The following is a 27,237-nucleotide window of genomic DNA, read 5'->3' on the forward strand; positions in this document are numbered from 1 at the left end:
TCCCAATGACATGTGGCACCAAAACTGCCCGTAATGAACTCTTGGTGGTCCTTATTTTTTTTGCCAAGTGCTCTTGTGGCTATGATTTATACATGAGAAGGAGCAGATGTTTCCCCTGTGACTGACCCCCTGGAAACTTTCTCTCCCATCTGCATTTACCCCTGTGGCACTGGCATTCTGATTCCATTTGTGTAAAATGAACAGTCTCAACATTGATGTGGAAGAGGAGAGGGGGCAGGTAGGGAAGAGACGTTTTGGGATGACAACTTAGAGAAGATCGCTCATCAGGTGTTCCATTGCTGTGTCAGCAAACTTTACACATGTGGCGTCAAATGTTATCTTTTCTATTAGTGCTTTACTTGTATCAGGGTGCAGTTTGTCCTGTCCTGAAAACCTGGAGCAGGGACAGAGTCCATCAAATCCAGTAGTCTCACCTGTGTCTTCTTCTCCCTCCCTTTCTACCTCATGCAGGCTTCCTATTCTACAAGGAGGGACTTTTGCTTTCTTAACCCCTTCGCTGGCTATGCTCTCTCTCCCTGACTGGAAATGCCCTGCATGGACCAAAAATGCCACTCAGGTGGATGCCACTTCCCCAGAATTCATTGAGGTCTGGCAGAAACGGATGCGAGAGGTAATCTTGGGGAATGTTGCAGGGATTCTCTTTTCTTATTCTAAACACTGGGATCTTTTGTAGCTTCCTCTTCTCTAAAAGGTTCAGCAGGGATACCTTTGGCATCCATATTTTCTTTTGATTAGCTGCATGCTGATTAGATGGTGCCTGAATGTGGAACCAGTTTTTCTGTTGCGGGAGTGTTGTGCTTACCACTCATTTACCTATGACATTTTTGTTTTGTCCTTCCTTCAAGGAGGCCAGGGTGGCCTACATGGGTTTCCACTTCTCTGTTTATACTCACAGCAACTATGTAAGGCGGGTTAAGGTGAGGAAAAGTGGTTGGCCTAAGACCGTGTTGGCAAACCTATGGCACACTTGCCAAGTCAAGCACGCCAAGCCCTCTCTGTGGGCACGCGCGGGGGTGGCGGGGGCTTTGAAGGGAGAGCGGAGCCATTCAAAGCCCCCCCCCTTCCCTGGACTCCCCGCCGCCCAGCTGGCCGAGCTGGAAGGAAACCTGAGTATTCAGGTTAAATTGCTATGTTGGCACTTTGCGATAAATAAGTGGGTTTTGGGTTGCACTTTGGGCACTCGGTCTTTAAAAGGTTCGCCATCACTGGCCTAGGATCACCCTGTGAGATTCATGGTTCAATAGGCTTTCAACATGGATCTCCCCAATCTTAGTCCAATGCTCCAAATCACTACACCACACTGCCTGTCTCCCTTTAGCTCACTGGTTCCCAACCAGGGGTCCGTGGACCACCAGGGGTCCACAAGAACTAAACCAGGGGTCCGTGAAACAAAGTTATAAACCCATAATAAATTAATATTTACGCGGGCGGCATGGCGGCGGCTCGCTGGCGCAGAGCGCGGTGGCATGCAATGGTGACTCGTGGGAGCGGCGCGCGACAAGTAAGGAACATGCAGGGCCGGGGAGGCCGGGGGAGGGTGCAAACAAGCCTCACACAACCACACACAATAGGAGAAACACTCGTCAAACCTTGTTTGATGATAGCTGTCGAAGAGGTTTTAGGGATGGAAGCCAAAAAGAAAATACAAGAAATACCTCTATCGAACAACACGGTAAAAGCTCGAATTGAAATTATGTCAAATGACATCGAGGAGCAGCTTGTTTAGAAAATAAAAAATTCGCCATGTTTCGCTTTGCAGTGTGATGAATCGACAGACGTTTCTAATTGCAGTCAGTTGCTCGTATTTGTCCGCTTTTTAGACGACAACAACACTATTAAAGAGGAATTATTGATTTCACGGAAACTGGAAACGACGTCAAAAGGTATCGACGTCATGAATATAATAGCGGAGTATTTTGAGAAACATAGCATTATGTGGGAAAAGCTCGCCGGCTTCTGTACGGATGGCGCTCCAGCCATGTTAGGATCACGCTCCAGTCTAGCAACATTAATAAAACAGAATCCTTCAGCAATAACAACTCATTGTATCATACATCGTCAGGCGTTAGCTTCCAAGACTCTTCCTAAAAGCCTTGTTAATACCATGGAAATGGCCATAAAAGTGGTCAATGTTATTAAAAGCAGCGCCTTAAATACATGGCTTTTTAAAAAACTGTGCACTGAAATAGACTCCGATCATGAGACTCTTCTTTTCCACACCGAAGTTCGTTGGCTATCGAAAGGCAATATGCTGGGAAGGTTATTTCAACTAAGAAAAGAGGTTGAGCTGTTTCTAGCCGAGAAGAAAATTAAAGATTTACTAGAGCTGTTTTCTGATTCGAAAAGTCAGATGCATTTGGCTTGTGGATATTTTCTCACATTTGAATAAACTAATCTTACAGAAACATAAATTTAGAAACAAATTTAGCAGGTGTGGGAAACATTTTTATGTTTGAAGACAAACTGCGTGCCTTTATTTGCAAACTTCAATTATGGGTAGGCGAAAACAATTGTTCTGCGTTTGTGACATTAAAAGCACTGGTCGATGGTAGTAAAGATGACAAACTCTTTAAAGCACCGCAAATATACAAGACAACATCAGAAGTCATCTTCAAATGCTGGTCGATGAATTCCACCGTTACTTCCCAGAATATAACCAGACAGAATCAAAAGATACCCAAAAGCTGATTCGCAATCCTTTTGGTATTGCTGTTGAAGAGGTTGCAGAAGAAATCCAGGAAGAGCTCATTGAATTCCAAAATGATAGGCACTGTAAGGATGCGTTTGAATCAGTTTCTCTTGAAGAGTTCTGGTGTAAAAAAGCAATTTCATATCCTACAGTTCGGGGATTCGCCTTGCGATATCTTATGCTCTTCTCCACAACTTATTTATGCGAACAAGGGTTTCCTGCTTTGCTTATAATTAAGAACAAGACCAGAAATCGATTGGAAGCAAGTGATGATATTAGTGTAGCTCTGAGCAACAGTATTAGCCCCAGAATTGCCCAGCTTGTAAAAAGGATGCAAGCTCAAAAATCACATTGATTTACAATTAAAAGTTCTCTATTATAAAAATATATTCAAATATTATTCTAAGTTTAATGTTTAACTAACAGTTACGATTAAAGTTTATTTTCAAATTCTCGGAATTTTTATTTTGAACCTTGGGGTCCCTGCACCGAACAAAAAGTCCTAGTGGTCCCTGGTCAAAAAAAGGTTGGGAACCACTGCTTTAGCTCCATTCTACATTACTCCTTCAATATTTCAAGTCTGAGATCACATAGGAGTAGCTACGACTGTAGCTACTGCCCAAACTATAGCCATCCACCGCTGATCTGAACAAAACTCTTAACACGGTGCCTTTTTTCTGCTCCTTGATTTGTAATATCTCTTTGAGAAGTAGAGCCTTTTTAATATGGTGAGTTTATTCCAGTGCACCTGGCCACGTGTTTGAGCTTCTCATAGTGCTAATTTCTTTCAGCAGGAATAAATACAAGATATTACATTTGTAGCACGAAAAACATTGTGTGAGAGAGACAAGATGTTTATGTGGTCATGGCTCCCCCATGTGGGGGTTGCAGTTCTAACAGCACTAGTAAATCTCTTCATTTTTCAGTGGGCTTATTACAAGAGCCACACTCACAAGGATCGCCACTTCAGACAAATGGTCTAGGTCTCCATGACCCCATGTGGCAGTTCTCATGGAGCCTCCGTTTCACACTCTTCTCCTGCACTAAAGTTTGGCCTGCTGTTTGTTCTGGAACAGCCTCCTAAAGAAAGTGAGAAAATCTCCCACCATGCCAGCTGTCTGGAGGAGATGTAAAATGGCATTATTTAGGAGAACATGCGGTCTCTGGGCAGCCAGGCAAATTGGTACTGTAAATGTGTAATTGTTGTTTGGAGACAGCTATTGTTTTGTCTTCTGGTTGTATTATTTCTTCTGGGATTTAGCTGTTCGTTAATATTTAATTTATTTTGTGGTGTTGGCCAGTATAGGTCCTGGGTCTTTGAGAAGACAGGGTTATAAATATTTTAAATAAACACATTTTAAAAGCGATGCTGTTGAGGCAAAAACACTTGCTTGTGGGTCTCAGCATCTTATTTCAATTGGGCTGCCACCTGTGCCCATGAGCTACACGTGTTTGTTTCGCACACCAGTGGTCCAGGCAGAAGTTGCGCTGGTGTACTAATTAAGCATCATGGGTTCCTCTGCATGGATAACAGCCCAGTTTAAATGAGATGATGTGTGAGGACAAAGTCCACAGTCATGCCTCCATGACCCCAGCTAGGGTTGCCAGATGGTTTCAACAATACTGGACACACTAAACATTTGCTGACGATACATTAACCCATTATATGGAGAGTTTATTGATGACTATCAACATTACTTCTTATATTTTACATTAGATTTTGTGGATTTTATCTTTTTTTTACAGTAAAGGAAGGAGGTGTTAACAACTCTCCTTTGAGATATAGAGAAGCCCTTAGCCTTTTCTGAGAAAACGTATAATTTAGTATCAAAACAGGAAACTTTTGATAATATCGAGGGACACTTCATCTGACCTGCAGGGATCCTGATGTGAGATCCAGGGTGTCTGTCAACCATGGGAAGGATTCACAGCTCATGTTATAGAAGTTGGGGGCCCCAGGTTTGAATCCCCACTCTACCATGGAAACTTGCTGGGTGACCTTGGGCCAGTCATACACTCTCAGCCCTGACCCAGGCAAGTAATTGGATGGGAGACCTCCAAGGAAAACCAGGGACCATGGACCAGTGCGTGTGTGGACAGCAGACTGGTTATTTCACAATCCTGCCTTCGAGTACAAATTCAAAAATAATAATACAATGCCAGATTTTTGACCCTGGAAAGAAGACGTATGCATGTTCAAGAAACATGCAAAGCGTGGTGGTTTTTTTTTTTTTGTTAGTTTGCTTTTTGAAAAACAAAACAAAACTGAACTGTTCTGAATGTACTCTAAGTGGTGAATGTACTCTAAGTAGCTCGATAAAGATGACAATCCACGGCTGCTGTGAAAAAGGCAAATTCCATTTTGGCCATAATTAAACAAGGAATAGAGAATAAAACTGCTGCTATCATACTGCCCTTGTACAAATCTATGGTGAGACCACACTTGGAATACTGTGTACAGTTCAGGTCACAACACCTAAAAAAGGATATTGCAGAGCTTGAGAAGGTGTAGGAAAGAGCAACCAAAATGATCAGGGGACTAGAGCAATTGCCCTATGAGGAGCGGTTAAAATGCTTAGGGCTGTTTAGCTTGAAAATAAGGCGGTTAAGGGGAGACGTGATAGAGGTCTATAAAATTATGCATGGTATGGAGAGAGTGGATAGGGAGAAGCTTTTCTCCCTCTCTCATAATACTAGAACGCGGGGTCATCTGCTGAAGCTGGAGGGTGAGAGAGTCAAAACAGATAAAAGGAAGTATTTTTTTTACACAATGCATAGTTAAATTGTGCAACTCCCTGTCCCAGGATGTGGTGATGGCTGCCAATTTGGCAGGTTTTAAGAGGGGAGTGGACATGTTCATGGAGGAGAGGGCTATTCATGGCTACTTGTAAAAATGGATACTAGTCATGATGCATACCTATTCTCTCCAGGATCAGAGGAGAATGCCTATTATACTAGGTGCTTTGGAACACAGGCAGGATAATGCTTCTGCAGTCATCTTGTTTGTGGGCTTCCTAGAGGCATCTGGTTGGCCACTGTGTGAACAGACTGCTAGACTTGATGGACCTTGGTCTTCTCCAGCATGGCTGTTCTTATGTTTACTGTTCTGCCAGAACTAGTGTTTGGTTTTTTTAAAAACATGTTAAAGGAAATTTTTGGACTCCTCAGAAGTATATCAGGGATTGCTCAATGAATGTATTAGTAATGGTAGAAATGCTATCCTGAAAGACCACTTGCCCATCATTACCATTCTTCCCCAGAAAAGTGCAGCTGCCAAAGAATGCTTTCAGTTCAAGATGGACAACAGTGAGGCTCAGTAGGTTGGCCCATTCCCCAGATGAACTGAACCTGAGTCCTTGAGTATTCACAGACATTTTCTACAATAGTCTGTTCTAACATCGACATACAGGATTCTTCTGCAGATGAGTCAAAGAAGAAAGAATGCCCTGGAAACAAAGATTTGTGAGGGAATGGGTGCTACTCAGACTTTAAGTAGATTAAATTTTGGATCTCTTGATATACAGAAGTTGCTAGCATTTCATCATGCATGTGAGTTCTATTTCTGATTTGATTCCTTATGAAAAATATCAAGTAGAGTATTTGCACAATTTTTTTTGCTGTCAAGTCACAGCTGACTTTTGATGACCCCGTATGTTTTCAAGGAAAGAGATGTTCAGAGGTGGTTTGCCATTGCCTGCCTCCACACCACACCCCTGGTATTCCTTGGAGGTCTCCCATCCAAATACTTGCCAGGGTTGAGGCTGGGAGCATATGACTGGCCCAAGGTCACCCAGCAAGTGTCCATGCAAGTGTCCATGGCAGAATGGGGATTTGAATCTGGGTTTCCCAGATCCAATCCAACACCTTAACCACTACACCACTCTGGCTCTCTATTTGCACACGTACAGTGACCCAAATTCATGCTTTTGTTTTTTGAAAGGCTCCAGTACTGAAGAGGAGGGGGCAGAATAACAGCTAGAAGGAGGGATAGTGTGAAATATGCTTATGACCCCTTTAAAGCTCTGCTTTTTCGTTTCAGTTGCAGGGAGCAATCATGGTCGCTTCCTGCTTCCAAATCTTTGTCGGCTTTTCTGGCCTCATTGGATTCCTGATGCGGTTCATTGGCCCTCTGACAATCGCCCCGACCATCTCCTTGGTGGCCCTGCCTCTCTTTGAATCAGCAGGGGATGAGGCAGGGGCACATTGGGGCATAGCAGCCATGTAAGTATTTGGCCTTCCTTAAAAAAAACCCAAATAATCAAATAAAGAATGAAAGAGTCTAATTTTTCTACTGACCCATCTTGAACGTATTGAGATAATCAGAGAACAACTCGGTGATTACCGGTATTTATGTGCACACACATATCACTGTATCCAATGGTGAAGCGGTCAGGCTTCAGCAACACATTGTGTTCCTGGTATAAGGGACTTCACTCCAGACGATGCAGCGAGTTAAAAGTTTTATTCAGCAAGTCAGCAAGTTCAGCAAGTCATAGAAACCTAAGGCTACAATACAGGCATGGGGAAATATCGGTACATATATAGGGTAAATACAATGGGGTTGATTAGGTTTTAGAAACAAAGAAGCAATACAGAAGTTAACTACCGGTAAAGACTTAAGACAACGCATACAGGAAATAAACGCGTGCATTAACTGGCTGATCTTCCCGAGCTCCCTGCTTTGTTTTGCAGGACCAGGTATCAGATCAGTGATTACTCGAGCCGGTCTCCATAGAGTTGCAGATCTCGGGCAGGAGACCGGGTGCAAACGGGGGGAGGGGAGCAGAGTGCACAAAAAACTCCATTTTGTCCGTGGGGAAACCATCTTGTTTGTATCCGGGGTCGATAGAGAGCCTAGCTGACAGAAGCACTGGCTGTTGCACAGGTAGCCAAATCTGCACTACGAGACCAGTCATGATATCGATGCTGAATTCTGCAAATCATGGGAATCCTCTGGTTTCCCTGGTCTCCCACCCCCAATATTACTATTGAGTATCTGTGCTCATTGACAAATATGAAAATAGAAAAGTCCCCCCAAACAGGTGCTGTACCACTGAGGCACTAGTTCAGAACCAAAAGCAAAACTGGCTGGAGTTAGTTGGTGGAGAGGATCTTTCCCAGCCTTCATCTTCTTGAAGCAGCCTTCTGTTTGCTCTGAAAGTCCTGTCTGAGGGCCAGATAGGGTTGCCAGGTCCCTATTCACAACCGGCAGGAGATTTTGGGGGCAGAGCCTGAGGAGGGTGGGGTTTGGGGAGGGGAGGGATTTCAGTGCCATAGAGTCCAATGGCCAAAGTGGCCATTTTCTCCAGGTGAACTGATCCCTTGGCTGGAGATCAGTTGTAATAGCAGGAGATCTCCAGCTAGTACCTGGAGCTTGGCAACCCTAGGGCCAGAAGAGCCTCACCAGCAAAATGCACCATAATATTATGGGGGGAGGGGCTGCAGCAAGAAGATGGAATCAGATAAAATAGTCTCCTCCCATCTTCTCTGCTGATGCAAGGTGCTGGCGGGAGAGGAAGGCGGCAGTCTGCCTGATTCTCTTTTCAGCTCTGCAGTCACCCGTGCTGAAGTGCGTTTTGTTTTCAAAGCTCTCCAGACCTTCAGAGAGGATGTCCGGAGTGACCCACAGACTGCTTGGGGAAGGGGAATGCATGAAGGATCCACTCTGCCAACTCCTTCCATGAGATTTTCTGCTGGAATCAGCCCAATATCCACAGTTTGGCCTTTATTGTAGGGTGCTGCCAGCAGCCTGGAGGTGGAGGAGGAGGAGATGGCAGCAGCTGGGAGGAGAGATGGTGGTGAACAGAAGAGGCATCTGAATGGATGAAATCTGTTCCCTTTGACCTGAGTTTTGAATTAAGTTTTCCATCGGGTTCTGTTTATTTATTTATAGTTTATCTTCCTTGCTGAGGCTCAAAGTGGATTACAACTTAAAACTATGCAGTAAGAACAGTATAATACATACAGCCTGAAAAATTAGAGAACAATGCACTAAAAACACAGTATAATATAGACAATAAAGCAGAATTACAAGATTACCGAATAGTTCTGTGAACCGTTATCTTACGGACATAAAACTGGATTGCAAAATTGAAGAACAATAGCAGAAGAAAAAATCCCAGCATAATATGCATAAGGAAGACTACCTTAAATTCCATAGACACTATAACTTTAACTGCATGGCTTTATTCAGGCCCTATGTTAATCTGGGATGAGCACAAACCCAACTTGTTGCATGCATTCTCTCCCCCCCCCCCGCTCCAAAGCATGATGGACATACAAATGCAGGTGTGTATATGAACCAGAGCTAGCTTCCTCCCTCCATCCCCAGTCAGGATGCTAAACCTTGATTCAGTTGTGGTACAATCTAGTTTGTGTGGTGAAAACTCTCCAGTTAATCCATGTGCCTGCATTTGTATGTCACTGGTAACTAGGGTTTGTTTCAAACCTGGATTCCTTCATTGGGCTTTATGCAAGGAGAGAGAAGTTAGGCAGGGCCACATACTGGGTTTGTGCACATCTCTTCTGAATGTTGATTGAATGGGATGTCTGAACACAGCTCAGATGGCTCACAAGAAACAAATATCCTTGATAGAAGCAAAGTATGTCATCTTCCAGAAAATACAAAACCCTTGTCCAAAGAAATGCGATATTCCACCTAATTCCTGTTGCAGTGTGTAGGATTTAGAACTAAGCAAATAGATTTCAGTATCTCACTGAATGACTTAAATATCCTTTATCACAATGTGGAAGACATCCGTATAAAACAGCGGGGGGACGAGGGGACAGACAAGAACAGTATAAAACAGTGGGGGGGGACAGTCTTAGCCGGAGCTCTGAATAAGTGTCCAGTGCAAGCAAAAAAAGCCAAGCCAGTACCCATGCTCATATTAGGCACAGCTTTAGACTCTAAAAAAGCCAAGCCAGTACCCATGCTCATATTAATCACCTGTGTAGGCACAGCTTTAGACTCTGAATCAGGATGAGCATCACCATAAGACATACAGAGGATTTTTCTTTCTTTCCCTTTAGAACCATTTTCTGCATAGTACTGTTCTCTCAGTACTTGAAAAACGTGCCTGTTCCAGTGCCAATTTACAAGAGAAGCAGGAAATGCCACTTCTCCAAGGCATACCTCTTCCAGATCTTCCCTGTGAGTTGTTTCCATTGGATTTTGAATAACCAGATTTCCCATTGCAAGAAGATGCATTCACTGCATGCACAGAAAACCCAGTTTCTCAAACTAGTAATGAGGATATAGAATAAGTTGGCAGGAGTTTTAACTGAAGAGTGTTTCTAAAGGGAGAGTGCCACTTGTCTGGGAGAAGACGATCTCCTCCATTCCCATTTTGGAGGGGCATTTCTACTCTCCACCTGTCCCTCATTTGTTACAGCGAAATCCCCTTCTTTGTACAGGGTCTTTCCCACTGCCCCCTGCATTTCTCAGTTGAGCATAATAGCCCTGACTAGCCCAATCTCATCAGAGCTTGGAAGCTAAGTAAGTCAGTATTTGGATGGGGAGACCACAAGGAAGGCTGGAGCTGCTATGCAGAGGAAGGCAATGGCAAACCACTTCTGCTCTTCTCATGCCTTGAAAAGCCCATGGTCCTGGAGGAGATGCCATGAATCAATTGCAACTTGATGGTACAAAATTATTATTATTTATTCTCTGAAGTGCAGCATGATGGAAAGAAGAACTTTGAGCTATAGTACAGGAAAGGACTGGGGTTGGAGGATCTTTGTTTGGCATGACCCCAGTGGCTCGGTCTCACAAATATTCCTGCCTGCCAGCAGACAGCACTGTCTGTGGCTGAGGCATATTGGCCCACAGTGTGCAGCAGATTGTACAGACAAGTTGAGCATTGGTATGCAGATGATATTTAACCAGGAACAGACTGCATACTATGTATGTTTTCTTGCTTCCTTGATGTCAGGATGCGAAACATTTCTCTGTCTCTGTTCCAATCGTGACATAATTCCTAGTGAATGTAGCTCAAACCAATGAACTGCACATTATGGGAATCTTCATTATGGGAATCTGCAACCACATGTATCTTATCTGTAGCCTTACTCTTAGTTATTATTCAGTTTATGTCATTTCTTGATGTTATATGAGGCTTATATTGATGTCCCAACCATGGGTCTCACTGGGTCCATCCCTGCCCAGCTACAGCAATGGGTGCTTCTACTGTATCTTTCCATTCTTACTTGCAGAGCAACAGTTAAGCTTAGTTTGTTGGTACAGCAATGCTGATATTTGACACACTTCTGTGCAATATATTTTTTAAGCAGCCCTGGATCTTGAGTCAAGCTGCAAAAAAAGGAGCCAGTAGAGCTTCTGCTGGTGACCTACAGAAACATTAGCATGTGGTTACCATTCACGGGCCAAACTCCTCCAGGAGTACTTCCAGTAATGCTGAAAGCTCATATAATTGCAAGGAGCGAGTGTGAATGCTGCACCTTTGAAGCACCTCGTGAATGCGGAAGGAACATTCTTGACCCACAGAACAGAGTGTTTTGCCAAGGGGAATGAGCTGAGTTACTAACAAAGATTCCCTGTCTTTTGTTATTGGTTAGGTGCTTCTTGGCCTCTCTATTACTTGGCTGGTGTGTTTTGCTCTCACAGTCTCCAACGTTTTCCCTTCGGACCCTAAAGTTTATGGCTATGCAGCTCGGACAGACAGCAAGGGAGACGTTCTGTCCAAGGCACCCTGGTTTCGATTTCCTTACCCAGGTATTATCATGCTACAATGTTGCTGACATTTGCTGCCCTGTTAGAACTAAATCAATTAATTTGATATGCTGAGGGGGATCTAATCAGAGAATTAACCTCTGTTAATAATGCTGTCGTCAGTCTGTGTACAGCTGTTGATTCAGGCAGTGCATTTAAGATTTGTCAAATAATAATTTGTTAATGAAATAGCTGTCTGTTACATAGAATCAGATGCAACGTTTTGGGGAGAAAAACTTACGAGTCAGCAAGATTGTCTAAGAAACCTCTTTAGAGACGGACAGAAAGAGACTGAGGAGAGATGTGAGAGGAGGGATCCTGTTTTCAGTGTATTCAGGTCTTCCCTCTTAACCTACTTTCCTTTTAGGCAGTGATTTAGCAAGTTCATGCAAAGTGTATCTTCTGGTGGCTCAAATACATGGGAATGTTTTTGCGGGGGCAGGGGAGGGAGAAAGATTGAATAACAAGAGGAACAGGGAAGTGGAAAAGGCTAAAAATAAGGAGCAGAGTGAGAAATGGTAACTAAAATATTGAGTGGAGAAGAGAGGATGAGCAGAAGAAAGAGAACAAATCGTTGGGAGAAAGAGATAGAGGAGCTGACGAGGGGAGAATTGAATGGGGAAAGGATGCAGAGATTATGACCCCAGTCAGTAAGAATAACCCCTGCTGGTCTTTGCATCGTGTTTCAGGAGTTCTTTTCTAAAGGCCAATTGTCAACATGAGTTCATGAAAGATTACTAAAAACTAGTCTGAAAATGTTTTGCATAGCTTTTTGACCCTGTCAGCTTGGGCTGTGTCAGGTCTTCCTTGGCAACAAGAACCAGTTGTCCCCATATAATGCACCATTTGCATCCACCCATTTATTTTTTCCATTGTAAATATGCACATGTACGTATGCACACATACACCCTTGCTGCTTTAGGGTCCAGTATGGGAAAAAGATACCGTTCTTTTTACCCTATCAGGACTTAATGCAGCCTAGGGGGCCATATCTCACTGCAGAAATGGCCTGGTAGGAGGACCTAATCCCCCTGTTGCCCAGTGCCGTAGCCCCAATCCAAATCTGAGCCCACCATAGCTGCTTTGGAGGGCCAGATTACCCAGCTGTAGTTCCCATCCCAGAACTGCAGCATCAGATGTAGTTTGGACATCAGTGAATATTAAAGACTCATCACTTGGCAATAGCTGCCATGGAGCAAGTCTAACTCTCCTTTGGATTGCGCTGTATATCAGTTGACAGCCCTACATTTTGACCATTGTTTCTTCAATTAAAGCAAACTAACAAGTAAAAAGTGTAGTTGCTACGAGCATTTTCAGAAGGGTTTACATAGTTTACCAGTATCTGAAGAGTGGGTGGTGGCTCATGAAAGCTGATACCCTGCCAGAAATTTTGTTAGTCTTTAAGATGCCACTGGACTCTTGCTCTTTTCTATAGTTTACCAGCGTTTGGTGTGAACCCTTTTTTGTTTTTGTGATTTTTAGGTCAATGGGGAGTTCCCACTATTAGTGTGGCTGGGGTATTTGGCATCATTGCTGGAGTGATCTCTTCCATGGTAGAGTCAGTAGGAGATTACTATGCCTGTGCACGTTTGTCCGGTGCACCGCCCCCTCCGAAGCATGCTATCAACCGTGGAATTGGAGTTGAAGGGATTGGCTGTCTTCTGGCAGGGGCTTGGGGAACAGGGAATGGCACAACTTCTTACAGTGAAAATGTCGGTGCTTTGGGGATCACTCGGGTAAGTCTTGCTTCAGTACATGTAATCACTGGAAACTGTAATTGCAGTAATTCCCAAAGCAGAGCCAAACTGTATTTAAAGCAAGAATGGCCACATATAGACTAGAACAGTTTATTTTTTTTCCAAACTTTTTTTCCCTCTAGGAAATCCTTTCCACATTGACTTGTTTGCTGATTTAGCCAAGTGCTTTGGCACATAGGTGCTCGAATTTCTGAACAGGAATAGGACTTGTTTGCTGAAGAATGTTTACACATCTGCCCCGGAATCCCCTGCCTTTTGCAGATTCTGGAACACTTGCAGAGGATTATGGAAAATGTTGAGGCATGCACATTTAGTTATGCATGAGGTACTGAGCAGGCCTTACCACTGACGCCTCTGAACTGGGAACATGGCATTCACATTGCAGGTGGAGAGCAATGCTAGGGGCATATTTATTTATTTAAATGTTTATATCCTGCCTTTCCTCATGCTTCAAGGAGGCTTACAATAATAGTTCAAAACATTGTCAGAGTTACTCCTCTGAAGATGCCTGCCACAGCTGCTGGCGAAACGTCAGGAAAGAAAATACCAAGACCACGGTCACACAGCCCAGATAACCTACAAGAACCAATTGTCACTTAAAACCAAAAAAATAAAATAACAAACCCCAAGTTTCTCCCCCCTTAAAAGAAGCCTGCCCTGGCAAACTGGTGGGCCTGGCAGTGTTTCCTGAAGACCTCTAAGGAGGGGGCCCCCTTCACCTCTTCAGGGAGCCCATTCCACAGAGCCGGAGCCACAATGGAAAAGGGCCAGGTGCTGGTCGATGCCGGGCAGGCTCCCCAAGTGATGGGCTAGCCAACAGATGGCTGCTTGACAGCTGTAGTTGTCTTTCAGGGACGCTCATCTGTTGATTTTTTTCTAGTGCTACCAATTTTCTAGTCCTGATAAACTGCCAAGAAACTTTAGGGTTGCTCAGAATAAACTGGAAACTTTTTTTTAAAGTGCCTTGGGTTGTATTTTATCACTTTTCTGCTAGTACGCTCCTCCAGTGCAAGGAGCCTCCTGCCAAGGCAGGAAGAATTGCTCCTTCAGAAAAGACACAACGTCAGCAGAAGGCCCTTTGTGTAGCGGAAGACTCTGTGCTGATGAAACGGATTCATAGAATGCAGCAACCTGTAATTTTAACAGGCAGATCCATAGAGCAACCAGCTTTATTGGCTTGACATGGTCTGATGCAAATATTCTAGACTATCCTGTATGAGAAAAAAGAGCACTTAGCCTAGCTCATAAACCTTATTGTAGGGTTTGTATTTGAAGATGAGCATTCTGAAACCTTTCTTCAAGTTTTTTTATAACTTGTAATCTGTTTTTGTTCCTCTTGACACAGGTTGGGAGTAGAATTGTGATTGTGGCTGGTGGCTGTGTCCTGCTTTTGACTGGCATGTTTGGCAAAGTCGGAGCTGTGTTTGCCAGCATTCCAACTCCTATCATTGGAGGGATGTTCATTGTGATGTTTGGAGTCATCACTGCTGTGGGGGTTTCCAATCTTCAGGTAATAGCTGTGTTGTTTTTTAATGCTGCATGAGTTAATCTTCTTATTCAACTTGTCTTCGTTACAAAAATACTGGCATTATTATTTATCATTTCAGTATTATTAAACTTGTCTAAAAGTAGACCCTCAAGGTGGTTAATGATAAAAACAACATTTAAATAAGGTAAATAAAGTGTACCATCAAGTCGCAACTGGCTCATGGCGACCCTATAAAGTTTCACCTCGTGGGGTTTTTAAGGCAAGAGATGAACAGAGTGTTAACATTAGTGCATTGATGGGATGGCTACATAAGGCGCTTTTTAATGCTGTTTATGGTGGTGTTTAAAAGCTCAGGAGGGATGCTTGTGTTTTCATGCTGTGATGAACCAACTACATTTGCATTTAAAATCCTTATTCTAATAGCAAAGTTGGCCAAATCTGAGGATACTTAAATCTGGTGACTGGAGCTGTGAATGGGCAAGACAGATATTTCTACAATCCTGAAAAGGCCCCAGGTTTGCAGAAAAATGTGAAATCTAAAAACAAACAAACAACCCAACACTGGAGTATTTGAAAAAACTGAAAATTATAAAAGGCATGCCTGTGCCTTTAAGTAATAGATTCCCTCAGTGGCTGATGCTAGGCAACCACAGTATTCCAGGCTGAGTTTCTGTGAGTGAAAAGGTAGGGGGAGAGGGCAGGGTCCTTTAGAGGCCTATTTTGCCTTTGAGGAAGGACTCATTGGGGCCAGGCCTGACTAAGGTTACCAGATCCTGGTTGGGAAATTCCTACAGATTTTGTGGTGGAGTCTGCGGACGACAGGGTTTGTGGCGGGGAGAGACCTCAGCCAAATATAATGCCATAGAGTCCACACTCAAAAGCAGCCATTTTCTCCAGGAGGACAGATCTCTGTTGTCTGTAGTTTAGTTGTAATTCTGGGAGATCTCCAGGTCCCAACTGGAGATTGGGACCCCTAGGCCTGCCAGCAACCTCTGGGTGACTTGATACTACCCAACTTGCATGACTTAACTAGGCCTGGCTGCTTTCTACTGTTCAACAGCAGCCACCCTATGAAAGCCATTGTGGTTTAGCAGTTAGAGCTTCAGAGTAGGGTATGGGAGACCCAGGTTCAAATCCCCATCTTGCTGTGGAAGCTCAGTGGGTGAGGCAAGGAAAGGGAAGAGAATATGAGGGTTGCTAGAAGGGGGGAAAGAGGAAATATTGTGGCGAGGGGGATACAGGGGAAAGTGAGGTGCCACCCCACAAGTCCTTGAGGGTTCCCTATCATGCAAGTGGGTCTGGCTCAGTGGCCAGCACTACACAACTGGGCCACAGTTTTCCTAGATTGAGGCTGCTGGGGAGGGGAAGATTAAGACAGAGGGGCAGATAAAGGTTGGTTGACTGTTGGGTGGGAAGGAGATATGGTTGCCAACTCCAAGTTAGGAACTTCCTAGATATTTGGGAGGTGGAGCCTGGAGATGGTGGGATTTGAGGAGGGGAGGGACCTCTGCTGGGTATAATGCTATAGAGTCCACCCTCCAAGTCAGCCATTTCCTCCAAGTGAACAAGGTTTGCCAACTTCCAGTTGGGAGCTGGAGATCACCCAGAATTACAACTGTTCTCTGGATGACCGAAATGGGGGACATGGAGAAAATAGGTGCTTTGGAGGATGGACTCTCTGGCACTTTACCCTGCTGAGGTCACTTCTCTCTCCAAACCTCAACCTCCCAAGGCTCCACATCCAAATCTCCAGGAGTTTACCAACCTGGAGCGGCCAACCCTAAGTGGGAACTTATATCTGTAGTTAAATCTGTTGTGATTTCAGGAGATCTCCAGGTCCCACCTAGAGATGGCAACCCGAGAAGGAAGCAGGAAAAGGGGAAAGGCTATGGGGGCTTTCAGGAAAGGGGAAAAAACAAAAAGTGGGAGGGAAACTGAGATGTCTCTCACAAATCCTTGTGGGTTCCTGTTTGTGTCAAGTAAATACATTTAATATAGCAAAAAAGAAGTAGTAATGATCTTTAACTGTATTGATCTTGAGAAAGAATTTGACAAGTTAGAGTGCATGGGTGCATATTTCCTGAATTGCATTAAATAATTTTTAAAATACTGTAAAATTGCTTATTATTTGACCAAAATTTTGATTTATGGAAAGGTCAAAGATGCCCTCTATTAGCATTATTTCTTCACTTTATATATAACCATTTCCAGTAATGATTAGGGAAATACAAAATAGTAATGGAATACATGTATGTTGACATGATCTAAAGGTAAAATTGTATGCAGATGTTATGTTATTAACAAATTTAAGAGTCAGTATCAAAAACAGCTGTTTTATGGCCCAAGATTAACAAAGGTCAAACAAACCTACTAAGCTTAAACATTAACTCTGCTATAAAAATGAAGTAACATCAGTACAAATGGAAAAAGAGTTTAAAACGCGTGTCTCATATTCTTTTTTGAGTAATGACATTAATCATTGAAATTGTGACAGTTTAGAAGATTTAAAGAGATACTCTGTGATCATCGAAAGTTCTCTTGGTTCAGTAAAATTGCTACCACAAAATTAACACTTTATCATAAATTATTTTTAGTTGTTTAGAAATATAGCCATCTCTATTCCAGTGCAGATTTTAAATATAGTGCATAGGATATTTACATATATTATGTTTAAAGGTAAATGGTAAATTTGGCTTTTGGAATGCTACTACAAATATCAAAAATCATGTGCAATGCTAAGCATAAAACCACATGAGGACCCATTCATATTCTCATAGCCATCTTGCCTTGGATTGGCTCCCCCTGCCATGGCTGTCATAGGTTGAGACGATCACGAGAACAGATTGTTGATCTCAGCTATGGTTGTGCAGTTACAGATATCATTGGTTGGATCAATTAATTTGTAGATTTGATTGTGTTTGTCTATAAGCAATATCCTCTTTTTAAATGCAGTATGCAGACATGAACTCTTCAAGAAACCTGTTCATCTTTGGATTTTCTATATATGCGGGTCTGACGATTCCCTACTGGATAAAGAATAACACAGACGCACTGAAAACAGGTACACAGTGAGACCATGTTTTTATTAGGTAGTGTCTTTCATCTCAGTTAAAGGTTAAGGTAGAGAAGTAATTAGAAAAGCCATTCACTTTACAAAGGGGCACAGTTCCCTGTTTTACAGCTATGCTGATGTAGGAATTTCTTGTCATACATATGAATGTTTTTTTCTTGTTCTTCATACATATGGATGAATAATTTTTTCACAGTGAGGTTCTTCACTCTAGGATGTTAATGCAGCTTTCAAACTACCAGATGCTATGAACTGGTATTGGCTATTTCCATGATGAAAGATGGTTGACTGAATTGGAGAATGTGAATTGAGGGGTTGCAGGGAGGTTTGCGTGTGTGGTTTTTTTTAGCACAGGGAGATTATTGCAGTTATGTGCCAGTCCCCCAGCAGGGGTGGGGATTCCCTGCTGTCACTTTGTATTTCCCACCACCACTTACAGTGATGTTGGGAGAAAAAATATGGCTGTCGAGCTGATGGTGCATATCCCTTCCAGGAGGAACCCAAAAGTGATAACACATCTCTCCAGGAGTCGCTGGAAAATCTATGGTAAAACCATGAATGTTTTTAGCAATTCCTAAAGAGGACTAATGTCACTTCTGGAGAAAACCACAGTTTTACCAAAGAATTTCCAGATATTCCTAGAGAGGCATGACACCACTTCCTAGTATTTACTGGAAGTGGCATCACATCATCAGTGACAGCATCCCTAATTCCCAACGTATTATTTTGATGCATCGAGATGGTCAGCATTTAACTCTTGTTAGGTTGATTCAGCAGACCATTCCTATATTTTATGCCCTTTCTGTGAGCATGGAATGTTTGTTATATAATTCTCTGAGCACAATTCCAGTGATCTAGTGATCATCACTATGCAATGTCAATTTCTACCATTGTTGTATACAATGTTTCATATGAATGCTAACACTCTTTTAAATGCAAGATGAATATGTGCTGATTTCAAAGAACTTTATCCTGTCTCTCTCTCTTTAATTAAATGTCAAATGGATTCTGTTCTTAGGAATTCTGCCGCTGGACCAAGTGATCCAGGTTCTACTTACTACAGGAATGTTTGTTGGGGGGTTCCTCGGCTTTTTCCTTGATAACACTATTCCAGGTAGGAGTCCAGCTTTCGTGGCTAGCATCTGTGCCTAAAGTACAAAAACACAAGTTGGGCTTTACCAGAGCATCCTCAGAATGTGGTACTGGTATGTGGTGATTTTAAAATGGACTCAAACTTCTGCCCGTGTAACGTGATGTGGGCAATAACACTGGGCTTTAAAGCATTACCCTAACTGTTTTAGAGTGACTTTTTTTGTGAGTGACTTAAGTCACTTGACTTAAGTCTCCTTAAGTAATCCAACCACATGGATGACAACCAATCCACAGGTCCTGACCTTGCTGTGAGATGTGTGCAAATTCTGTGGGAAAGACCCATATGATTACCCTCCCCTACTTTAGTTGCGTCATATCACTATTACCCCAGTCATGTGAAAGCTTCTTATACAAGAGTGAACCATGTGTCGAGAGTAACATTTAAAGGTTGCTACTGAGAGAGCACAGTAAAGTGTTCACAGCGATGGAACTGAGGAAAGAGAGGGTGTAACTGCCACTGATTGGAATCCAGGTTTTTTTTTGTTCCGAACAAACCATGCCAAGGGCAAAACTGCGCTTCTTTGTGTCAGAATGTCACAATCAAAACCACTTGATTGCTTTTACACAGGCAGCTAGAATACAGGGTTATGCTTTTTGTGGTATTAGAGAACAATACTAACAAATGGAACAAAATGCCTTTGTATGCCATATTACAATTCTCAGTGGGCCTTTGTTAACCACCCTGCTTACTTTCTTTTGGTAGGGAGCCAGGAAGAGCGGGGACTCTTGGCTTGGAAAGAGAGTTATAAGGAGGAGTCCAGCAATACCCTGTGTACCTCAGATGTCTATGATCTTCCCTTTGGAATAGGTTCCAAGTTCTGTGCTGCTAACTGTTTTCGGTACCTCCCGACATGCCCCAAATCACCCCCAGGACAAAGTGCAAATGCACACAACAGTCTTGTACAAGAGAACTGCAACAAAATTAATTCAGAAAAGGACACAGAAATGAATGTCGACACAAGGATATAAGATCATTCCAGCAGACAAACTTGGACTACTAATCTGTTGAAGTAGCACCTTTCTTTTTATCTGGCTTCAGGTCTTTGGGGCAATGCTCAAAGCATGACATTGACAAACGTCATTCCTGCAGGTTCTTCCAGTAAAGTCACTGTGTGATGTAGAGCATGCCGACTTCTCTACAGCAAATATGCCAGTTTGAGGAATAGCTGATAGAAAGGGGAGAACCCAGCAGTGTTCATGGAGGACAATTTGTTTTCCTTCTTAGCCTTGAAAGCTGTTGCCCAGAAATTCTCACTGTAGTCCTTGACTTCTTGAGTAATTAATTGGACAAGCTAATCCCAAGAAAAAAGGCTACTGACTGAGTCCCATGAAATCTAGTTTCAACTTCCGTCTTACAGACTGTCCCTGTGTTGTTGGCCAAACTGCATACTCTATTTCCCTGCCTTTTAGCCTAGGTTTATTTACTTCATAAAGTCTTTGGAGGACATGTTGGTCTGTAATCTACCGCTTCACTCAGCATGGTTTGAAACCTTCCTCCAGTTGAAGAAGCCTTCCTCCAAATTTAGTGGCTGTTCCTCTAGCAGAAGAGACACTTAACTTGGAGGAAGGATTTTTAGCCTAGAGGAAGCCTTAAGACTTTGCTGAGCAGAGTGGTGGATGACGGCCACACTGCTGGAGTCACGTGGTCTCCTACAAGTCTCTTGATCTAAACTGGGGTTTCCATACATATCTGTGATGTAAAATTATTAGTTCTAAGCTTCTTTCAGGATTTCATGAAAGCCATATGCAAGAAACCAAGAAGTGCTATACACACAGAAGATTGCATTAATATATCTTGTGCCTTGTTTTAAATCTGTAAAGGAAGGAATCAATAGGACTTCAGAGATGCACAGGGAAAGGTCTTTGGTCTCTTCCCGTATAAACATAACTGGAGACTTCTTGGGCTTACTATTGGTATTATCCAGAAGTATCTTCCAAGATGCCTTGGTTCTTAATATGGGGATGCTGAAACATGGACACTCAGTTCCCCCCCAAATGCTCAAAAAGGCTACGTCTCATTCTGGTGACTACTGGAATGACTTTTTTTTTTTTTTTGCTTATTCAATGTATTTAATGGTTTTGCTAAGTTCCTAGGAAACGTTTACCTGATAGGAATAATACCTAAATAAAACCACGTCTCAAAAATCTTAGGCTGTTTTTTGTCCCTTTCTTCTCTTTATGGAAATCCCCACTTCGCTCAAGGTATGCCCCAAATATGTAACCTGTGAAGATGTGATCAGAGAAAATTTCCATCTGGAGTCTGTGTTGACTCTTCCCACTTCTCTATCACTCTGCAGAGGCCTCTTGGTATGACCCAAACTTCACTCATTTGGTAGACAGTTCAGCGTGTCATTACATTTATCATGCTGTACCATTGTTGGTCAAAGATGGTACCTCCTGCACATCTACATTTTCCACTTTTCTCCACATGAGCTTCATGCAACTGGGCGTTTTTATTTCCTGAGAAGTGGTATATTCATCTGTGACCCTTTCAGCAATGCAGGGGAGGGGCTGTGGCTCAGTGATAGAGCATCTGCTTGCCATGCAGAAGGTCCCAGGTTCAATCCCTGGCATCTCCAGTTAAAGGGACTAGGCAAGTAAGTGATATGAAAGACCTCTGCCTGTGAGTCTGGAGAGCTGCTGCTGGTCAGTAGACAATACTGACTTTGATGGACCAAGGGTCTGATTCAGTATAAGGCAGCTTCATTTGTGTGTGTTCATTCTGCACATCCCTCCCTTGTCCCACTGAATGGTGGAGGCTGATAAGCGAGCAGCCCTGTCGGAATAAGCTGAGATCTATGATGTTTTTTGCCTATCCGTGCCCTGCAATAACCATCCACTTAGAATAGCCATACGAAACCATTCTTATATTTCAGGATCATTGGGCATCACCTGTTGCATATGTTCAACCATATTGGTTCAGCTAGTCTTTGCTCACATAGCTGAATGGGGATCTGCAGTGGTGGTTCCAGCCTGGTCCAGCAGATGAGGCCCTATCCATACTGCTCTGCTTGAAGAATTGTACCCATCAGCTGTTTGAGAAGCCGGGGCTGGTCTTGCAGCCCCGGCTGCCACATGTAGATCATCCATGTTTTAGAACCTCCATTCTCATATTTTGTAATCAAAGAAAAAAATAGAAAACCGAGGCTGCAACATTTGAAGTCTGTCAGTTTTAAAAAGTGCCCGCAATTACTTAGGCAACAGATTTTAAAGGCATTTACTATTTTTATTGAAAGTAAGTATATATAAACCTTGGGTTGCAGGGCCATCTTAGAAGAGGAGGGGGCATGGCTCAGTGGTAGAGCATCTTCTTTGCATGTGGAAGGTCCCAGTCGCTGTCATCTCCACTTAAAAGCCTCAGGTAGTAGGTGATAAGACCTCTGAGCCCCTAGAGAACTGTGTTAGCCAAATTGCTTGGTTATTAATAATATGGGGAAATTAGCGTTCAATAACTGGCAGTGGGCATAACCTAGGGATCGTTAACCAACGTTTACGGGAGTCCAATCCGAGACACAAGAGAAAAGACGAAGGCAAATGAACTTTTGATTAAAGGTTTACTTCTTAATAAAGAGAATGTTCACAAGCACACAAATATCATTTACACAATGTACATTCAGATCCTAGGAGTAAAAAGGGAGGAGTATTGGGACGGTCGCCAATGTGGCAGGCCCAGATGACGGGTTATACGGTACCTGTCCTGAAGCGGAGGTGTCCTGAGTTCCGTAGGCTAAAACACTGGGGTAAGCGGGGGCAGAATGGAGGGGTTCCCAGGGACTTGCCCAGCGGGTAGAGGGGGGGGGGTTGAGTGATTGGGCTACGCAAACCCCAACTCACAGAGTGACAGCAAAGAAGCCAAGGGAAGACCTAAGGTAACGTATGGATTGCGGGGACCCCAGTTATACTATTTTCCAAGAGGGAGGGTGATTGGATTACCCTCGTGGTTCCCAAGCTAAGACAAAAGGTGACAAAAGGATTAACGATCGGCTACCAGGGTGGGGGAGTGAGAGAATTTAGTAGTCTATACTGTTTCCATTGATTTGCACAACCCTGAGGGAGTCAGGCGTCGCTCGTTGATGGGTTTTGCTGCTCATACACAAGTTGCACATCGCAATGTCCAGGAATGCATGGCTTTGCATAGCCGGAGGAATGTTGTTTATTTGTTGTCTTAACGTCTCTCAATGATTAGCTAATTAAGTCGATCAACTCAAGGGGGGGAAAGCGCTGTTGGTGGTTGCGTGCTGACGGCTCCCTGTGATATGGCTTCCACTGGAACGGGGGCACTGCGAATGGTGGACTCCCTCTGGTTCACTGGAGGGTTGATCTGGCCTCTGTTCCTTGACTGCCTGTTCATGGGATGACAGAGTGCTCCTTTCCAGGCGGCTTCCGGCTTGCCGCTTGCTCTGAAGAGGTGGGGGCACGCATCGACTGGGGTTGCCATGACCAGTCCGGGAAACAAGCAACCCATATCATAACAGCTGCTGCTGGTCAGAGGAGACAATATTGACCTTGATAGCCCACTCACTATAAGGCAGCTGCCCAAGTACATAAGAAGAGTCCTGTCGGACAGACCAGTGATCCATGTAGCTCAGCATCCTTTCTCAGTAGCCAACCAATTACTCTCTCTCTCTCTTTTTTTTTTACTCTCAAGGAACAAAAACAAGGCATAGAGGCTGAGGCCTTCCCTAGATTTTGCTTCTCGGCACTGCTATTCAGAGGTTTACTGCCTCAGAAATGTGGAAGTTCCCTTTAGTCATCAATAGCTAATAGCCACTGATAGACGTACCCTCCATGTACCTGTTTAATCCCACTTTAAAGCTATCTTGCATGGGGCCATCACTGCATTGTCTGGCAGTGAATCCCACATTTTAATCACTCATTGTGTAAAGAATTATTTCCTTCCCCCCCCTCCTGAATTTACTGCCCATCAACCTCATTTGATGCCCTAGGGTTCTAGCATTTTGGAAGAGGGAGAAAAAAATGTCCACTGACTTTGACAGATGTCTCACTAGGAGGTCTGACTCACTGCAAGGCAGCTTCATTTGTTCTCTCTGACATGAAGGAATACCTCTTCTAAGATGGTGCCTGATGACATGTACATCTTTAAAACGTTTCTTCTAAACTTGTTTATTCATATGCAGATTCAATTAATTAAAATGCAGTTGTTTATTCATATGCAGATTTAATTAATTAAAATGCAGTTAATAGACTAAGATTTCTTTAATGGGATAAAAAGGTCTTTCTTTTACGCCTTCAGATCAAGCTGATTGTGCAATGCAATGGCTGAAGAGAGGAACCTACTTTTCATATCAGGTTCAGTATTTTTGATGTATACCTACAATAGTTTGAAAAATATTATGTAATAAATATGCTGGAGTGAAAATAAAGAGAACAACTTTCACTTCTTACCAAAATGTAGAATTGTGGTGTAGTAGTTAAGAGTGGTGGTTTGGAGCGGTGGAGTCTGATCTGGAGAACCGGGTTTGATTCCCCACTCCTCCACATGAGCGGTAGAGGCTAATCTGGTGAACTGGATTTGTTTCCCCACTCCTATACACAAATCCAGCTGGGTGACCTTGGGCTAATCACAGCTCTGTTAGAGCTCTCTCAGCCTCACCTACCTCACACGGTGTCTGTTGTGGATGGGAAGGGTAGGTGATTGTAAGCTGGTTTGAGTCTCCCTTGGTAGAGAAAGTCGGCATATAAAAACCAACTCCTCTTCTTCTTTTCTGTTACTTTTTTCCAATGGAGAAGCTAGATTTAGAGCAGAAGTCTAAATGTTTGCCGTTTGGATAGTTCTTGGAGTATATAATACATTGAAATTGTTGTTCTATCAAAATTAGGCAGCATATTAATTTGGGGCAGGAATAAAGACCAGCGTTGTTTCTTGGGACCCTGAATATGTTGCTTTAGTTACAATGATGGCCACTCACTGTTAACTGACATATTGATAAGCCAAGTCAGGCTGTCATGCGCTGTTTAAAGCCATTGATAGTACCATCACCAACAAGTTCAGGTAGTAAATCTAGGCCATTCTAATTGAGCTTTCATGGATGACTGGAGGTTGCCAACCTCCAGGTACTAGCTGGAGATCTCCTGCTATTACAACTGAACTCCAGTCGATAGAGATCAGTTCACCTGGAGAAAATGGCCACTTTGGCAATTGGCCTCTATGGCATTGAAGTCCCTCCTCTCCCCAAACCCTGCCCTTCTCAGGCTCCGCCCCAAAAACCTCCTGCTGGTGGCGAAGAGGGACCTGGCAATCCTACTGGAGATCAATTTTCTCATAGAATACTGACCCAACCATGCATGATAACTCCATTCGTGATTGTAGGTGGGACTACAGTATGAATTTGGAGTGTCTCAAATGCCTATGTGTGAGCCAGTTATGTTTAGGAGGGACAGTCATTATTACTGTGCCCCTCTATGACTGGGTTTTAAAAAACTGACCTCAGTGCTGAGTTTTAAAAAACAGATCTCAAGTGTTAACTACTCAAAACAATGTGGCGAATTTCAGAAGTGCGGTCTAATTTTTTTAAAAAACATTTCGTAGACCTGTAAAGCACATGGAAAAACTCTCTATTTCCTAGAATCTCAAACACATTTGCTCATTCCCTTTGTTCAACACACACCATTACCTCGCTTGCTGTGCTCGCAGGCCATTAATAACTCTGAGTCAATTGCAGCCCAGCCTTGGTATGTTGAGATGTTTCCAAGTAAAGCTTTGAAAATGGGACACAAAGGGCTGAAACAAAGCAAACTGCCATTTTCCAGCTGCCCATAATATTCTGAGAACTTCCAGTTAATAAGCAGTCTGCAGATTATAGGCAGGATGTTGGAAGCTGCCTCTCCTAGATTTCCCCCCCATTTCTGGAATGCAGTTCCTGTGGGCTCTTCACCACAGCTCACCTACTGTGAAGAGGTACAACTTGGGTTTGTTGAGTTGTTTACGTTTTAAAAAACACTTCAGTATGCTTCATTTTTTTTTAAAAAAAAGAACATTTCTATACTAACAGATAGGTATGTGAACTTGTGAAATTAAGTTTACAAACTTCCCTTTTTAGGTAAATATCCTAGAACAGTACTAGCCACTGTATAAAAACCCAAAGAGAAAATACTTTTGTAGAAAGGTCCACCTTCCTCCCCCACTGAAGCACTCATCCCTAAAGAGGCCCAGTCAAGGAGTGCAGTGGAATCTGCTGGATCCATTTCGGACTATCCCCAGAGACATTCTTCTTTAGTTTAGAACCATTCCAATGGACTCCGACTGCATCATTCCTGTTTGTTCCCAAAACGACAGCAGAAGTACAGAAAAGCCCCCCCTAATTGTCTGATAGTTCCTTTCTGCATAACTAACTCCCTCCCAACAACTCTCAATGATTTGTTTTTAAAAACATTTATTTTCTCACTGCCATGTAAATGAGGGCTCTGAATTATAAAGACCAAAGAAGTTATGGGGCTTCCTGAGAGTCCATCTTCAAAGCTAGGAAACAGCTGTTTTTAGTAAAGTCTGTCTTGCCAGTGGCTACCACTACCAGCCTCAGGCTGTTGCAGCCCATTTCTTTGAAAACTAGCAGTATAGTTATGAATAGTAACAGGAAGTGGAATGTAATTAGTAATAGGATTGATCTGGGATCTAAGGTGTCTCCTGGTATGGATGGTGGTGCCTTTTCCTTGAAGGAATCAGTTCATTGCTTGGGCATACTGCTGGCGCCTAACTGCTTGATAAGCAGGGGTCAGCTGTGGTCAGGAGTGTCTTTCACCAGCTTCGACTGGTTAGCCAGCTGCTGTCTTTCCTGGGCTGAAAAGATCTGGTCACTGTAGTGCATGCCCTGGTAACATCTAGATAACTGCAATGTGCTCTACATGGGGCTGCCCTTGAAAGGTGCTTGGAAACCTCAATTGGTACAGAATGCTTCAGCCAGGATGTTGACTGTAGTGGGTCGTAGGGACCATATCACTCCAGTAATGGTCCATCTTCAGCGGTTCCCAGTTTGTTTCCAGGCCTAATTCAAGGTGCTGGATCTTACCTTTAAAGCCTTGTACGGTTTGGGACCAGCATACCTTAAAGACCACCTAGTTCCATATGAACCTGACCACTATGATCATATTCTGAGGCCTTGCTTTGGGTGCTGCTGCCTTCTGCTGTCAGATGGGTGGGAGCCTTGGGGACAGCCTTCTCAGTCATGACACCAAAACTGGAATTTCCTTCCCAGGGATGTTCATTTGTCCTCTTCTATCCCCGTCTTCCGCCAGTGGATGAAGACTTTTTTGTTTGGCCTGTAATTTCCTCAACAATCTCTCCTTCCTGCCCAATGTTATAATTGTTTG

General features: G+C 43.3%; 1 protein-coding gene and 1 non-coding gene across 2 annotated transcripts in view; both read left to right on the forward strand.

The window, feature by feature from the left end:
- Window positions 1-19,886, forward strand: part of LOC130474837 (solute carrier family 23 member 1-like) — a 31,915-nt gene extending 12,029 nt beyond the window's left edge. The window contains exons 4-12 of the mRNA XM_056846531.1: window positions 472-631; window positions 6,750-6,931; window positions 9,743-9,863; window positions 11,288-11,444; window positions 12,924-13,177; window positions 14,544-14,708; window positions 17,640-17,748; window positions 18,776-18,871; window positions 19,613-19,886. Coding sequence (XP_056702509.1) covers window positions 472-631; window positions 6,750-6,931; window positions 9,743-9,863; window positions 11,288-11,444; window positions 12,924-13,177; window positions 14,544-14,708; window positions 17,640-17,748; window positions 18,776-18,871; window positions 19,613-19,878 — 1,510 coding nt within the window. The 3' untranslated portion in view covers window positions 19,879-19,886. The remainder of the gene's footprint in view (window positions 1-471; window positions 632-6,749; window positions 6,932-9,742; window positions 9,864-11,287; window positions 11,445-12,923; window positions 13,178-14,543; window positions 14,709-17,639; window positions 17,749-18,775; window positions 18,872-19,612) is intronic.
- A 1,530-nt stretch (window positions 19,887-21,416) lies between these two features.
- TRNAG-GCC (transfer RNA glycine (anticodon GCC)) lies at window positions 21,417-21,488 on the forward strand. Its single transcript has one exon. It is a non-coding gene; the product is annotated as a tRNA-Gly (tRNA).
- Window positions 21,489-27,237: the final 5,749 nt, after the last annotated feature.

This window comes from Euleptes europaea, chromosome 3, assembly GCF_029931775.1.
Source record: "Euleptes europaea isolate rEulEur1 chromosome 3, rEulEur1.hap1, whole genome shotgun sequence".
In the NCBI taxonomy this organism is placed as follows: domain Eukaryota; kingdom Metazoa; phylum Chordata; class Lepidosauria; order Squamata; family Sphaerodactylidae; genus Euleptes; species Euleptes europaea.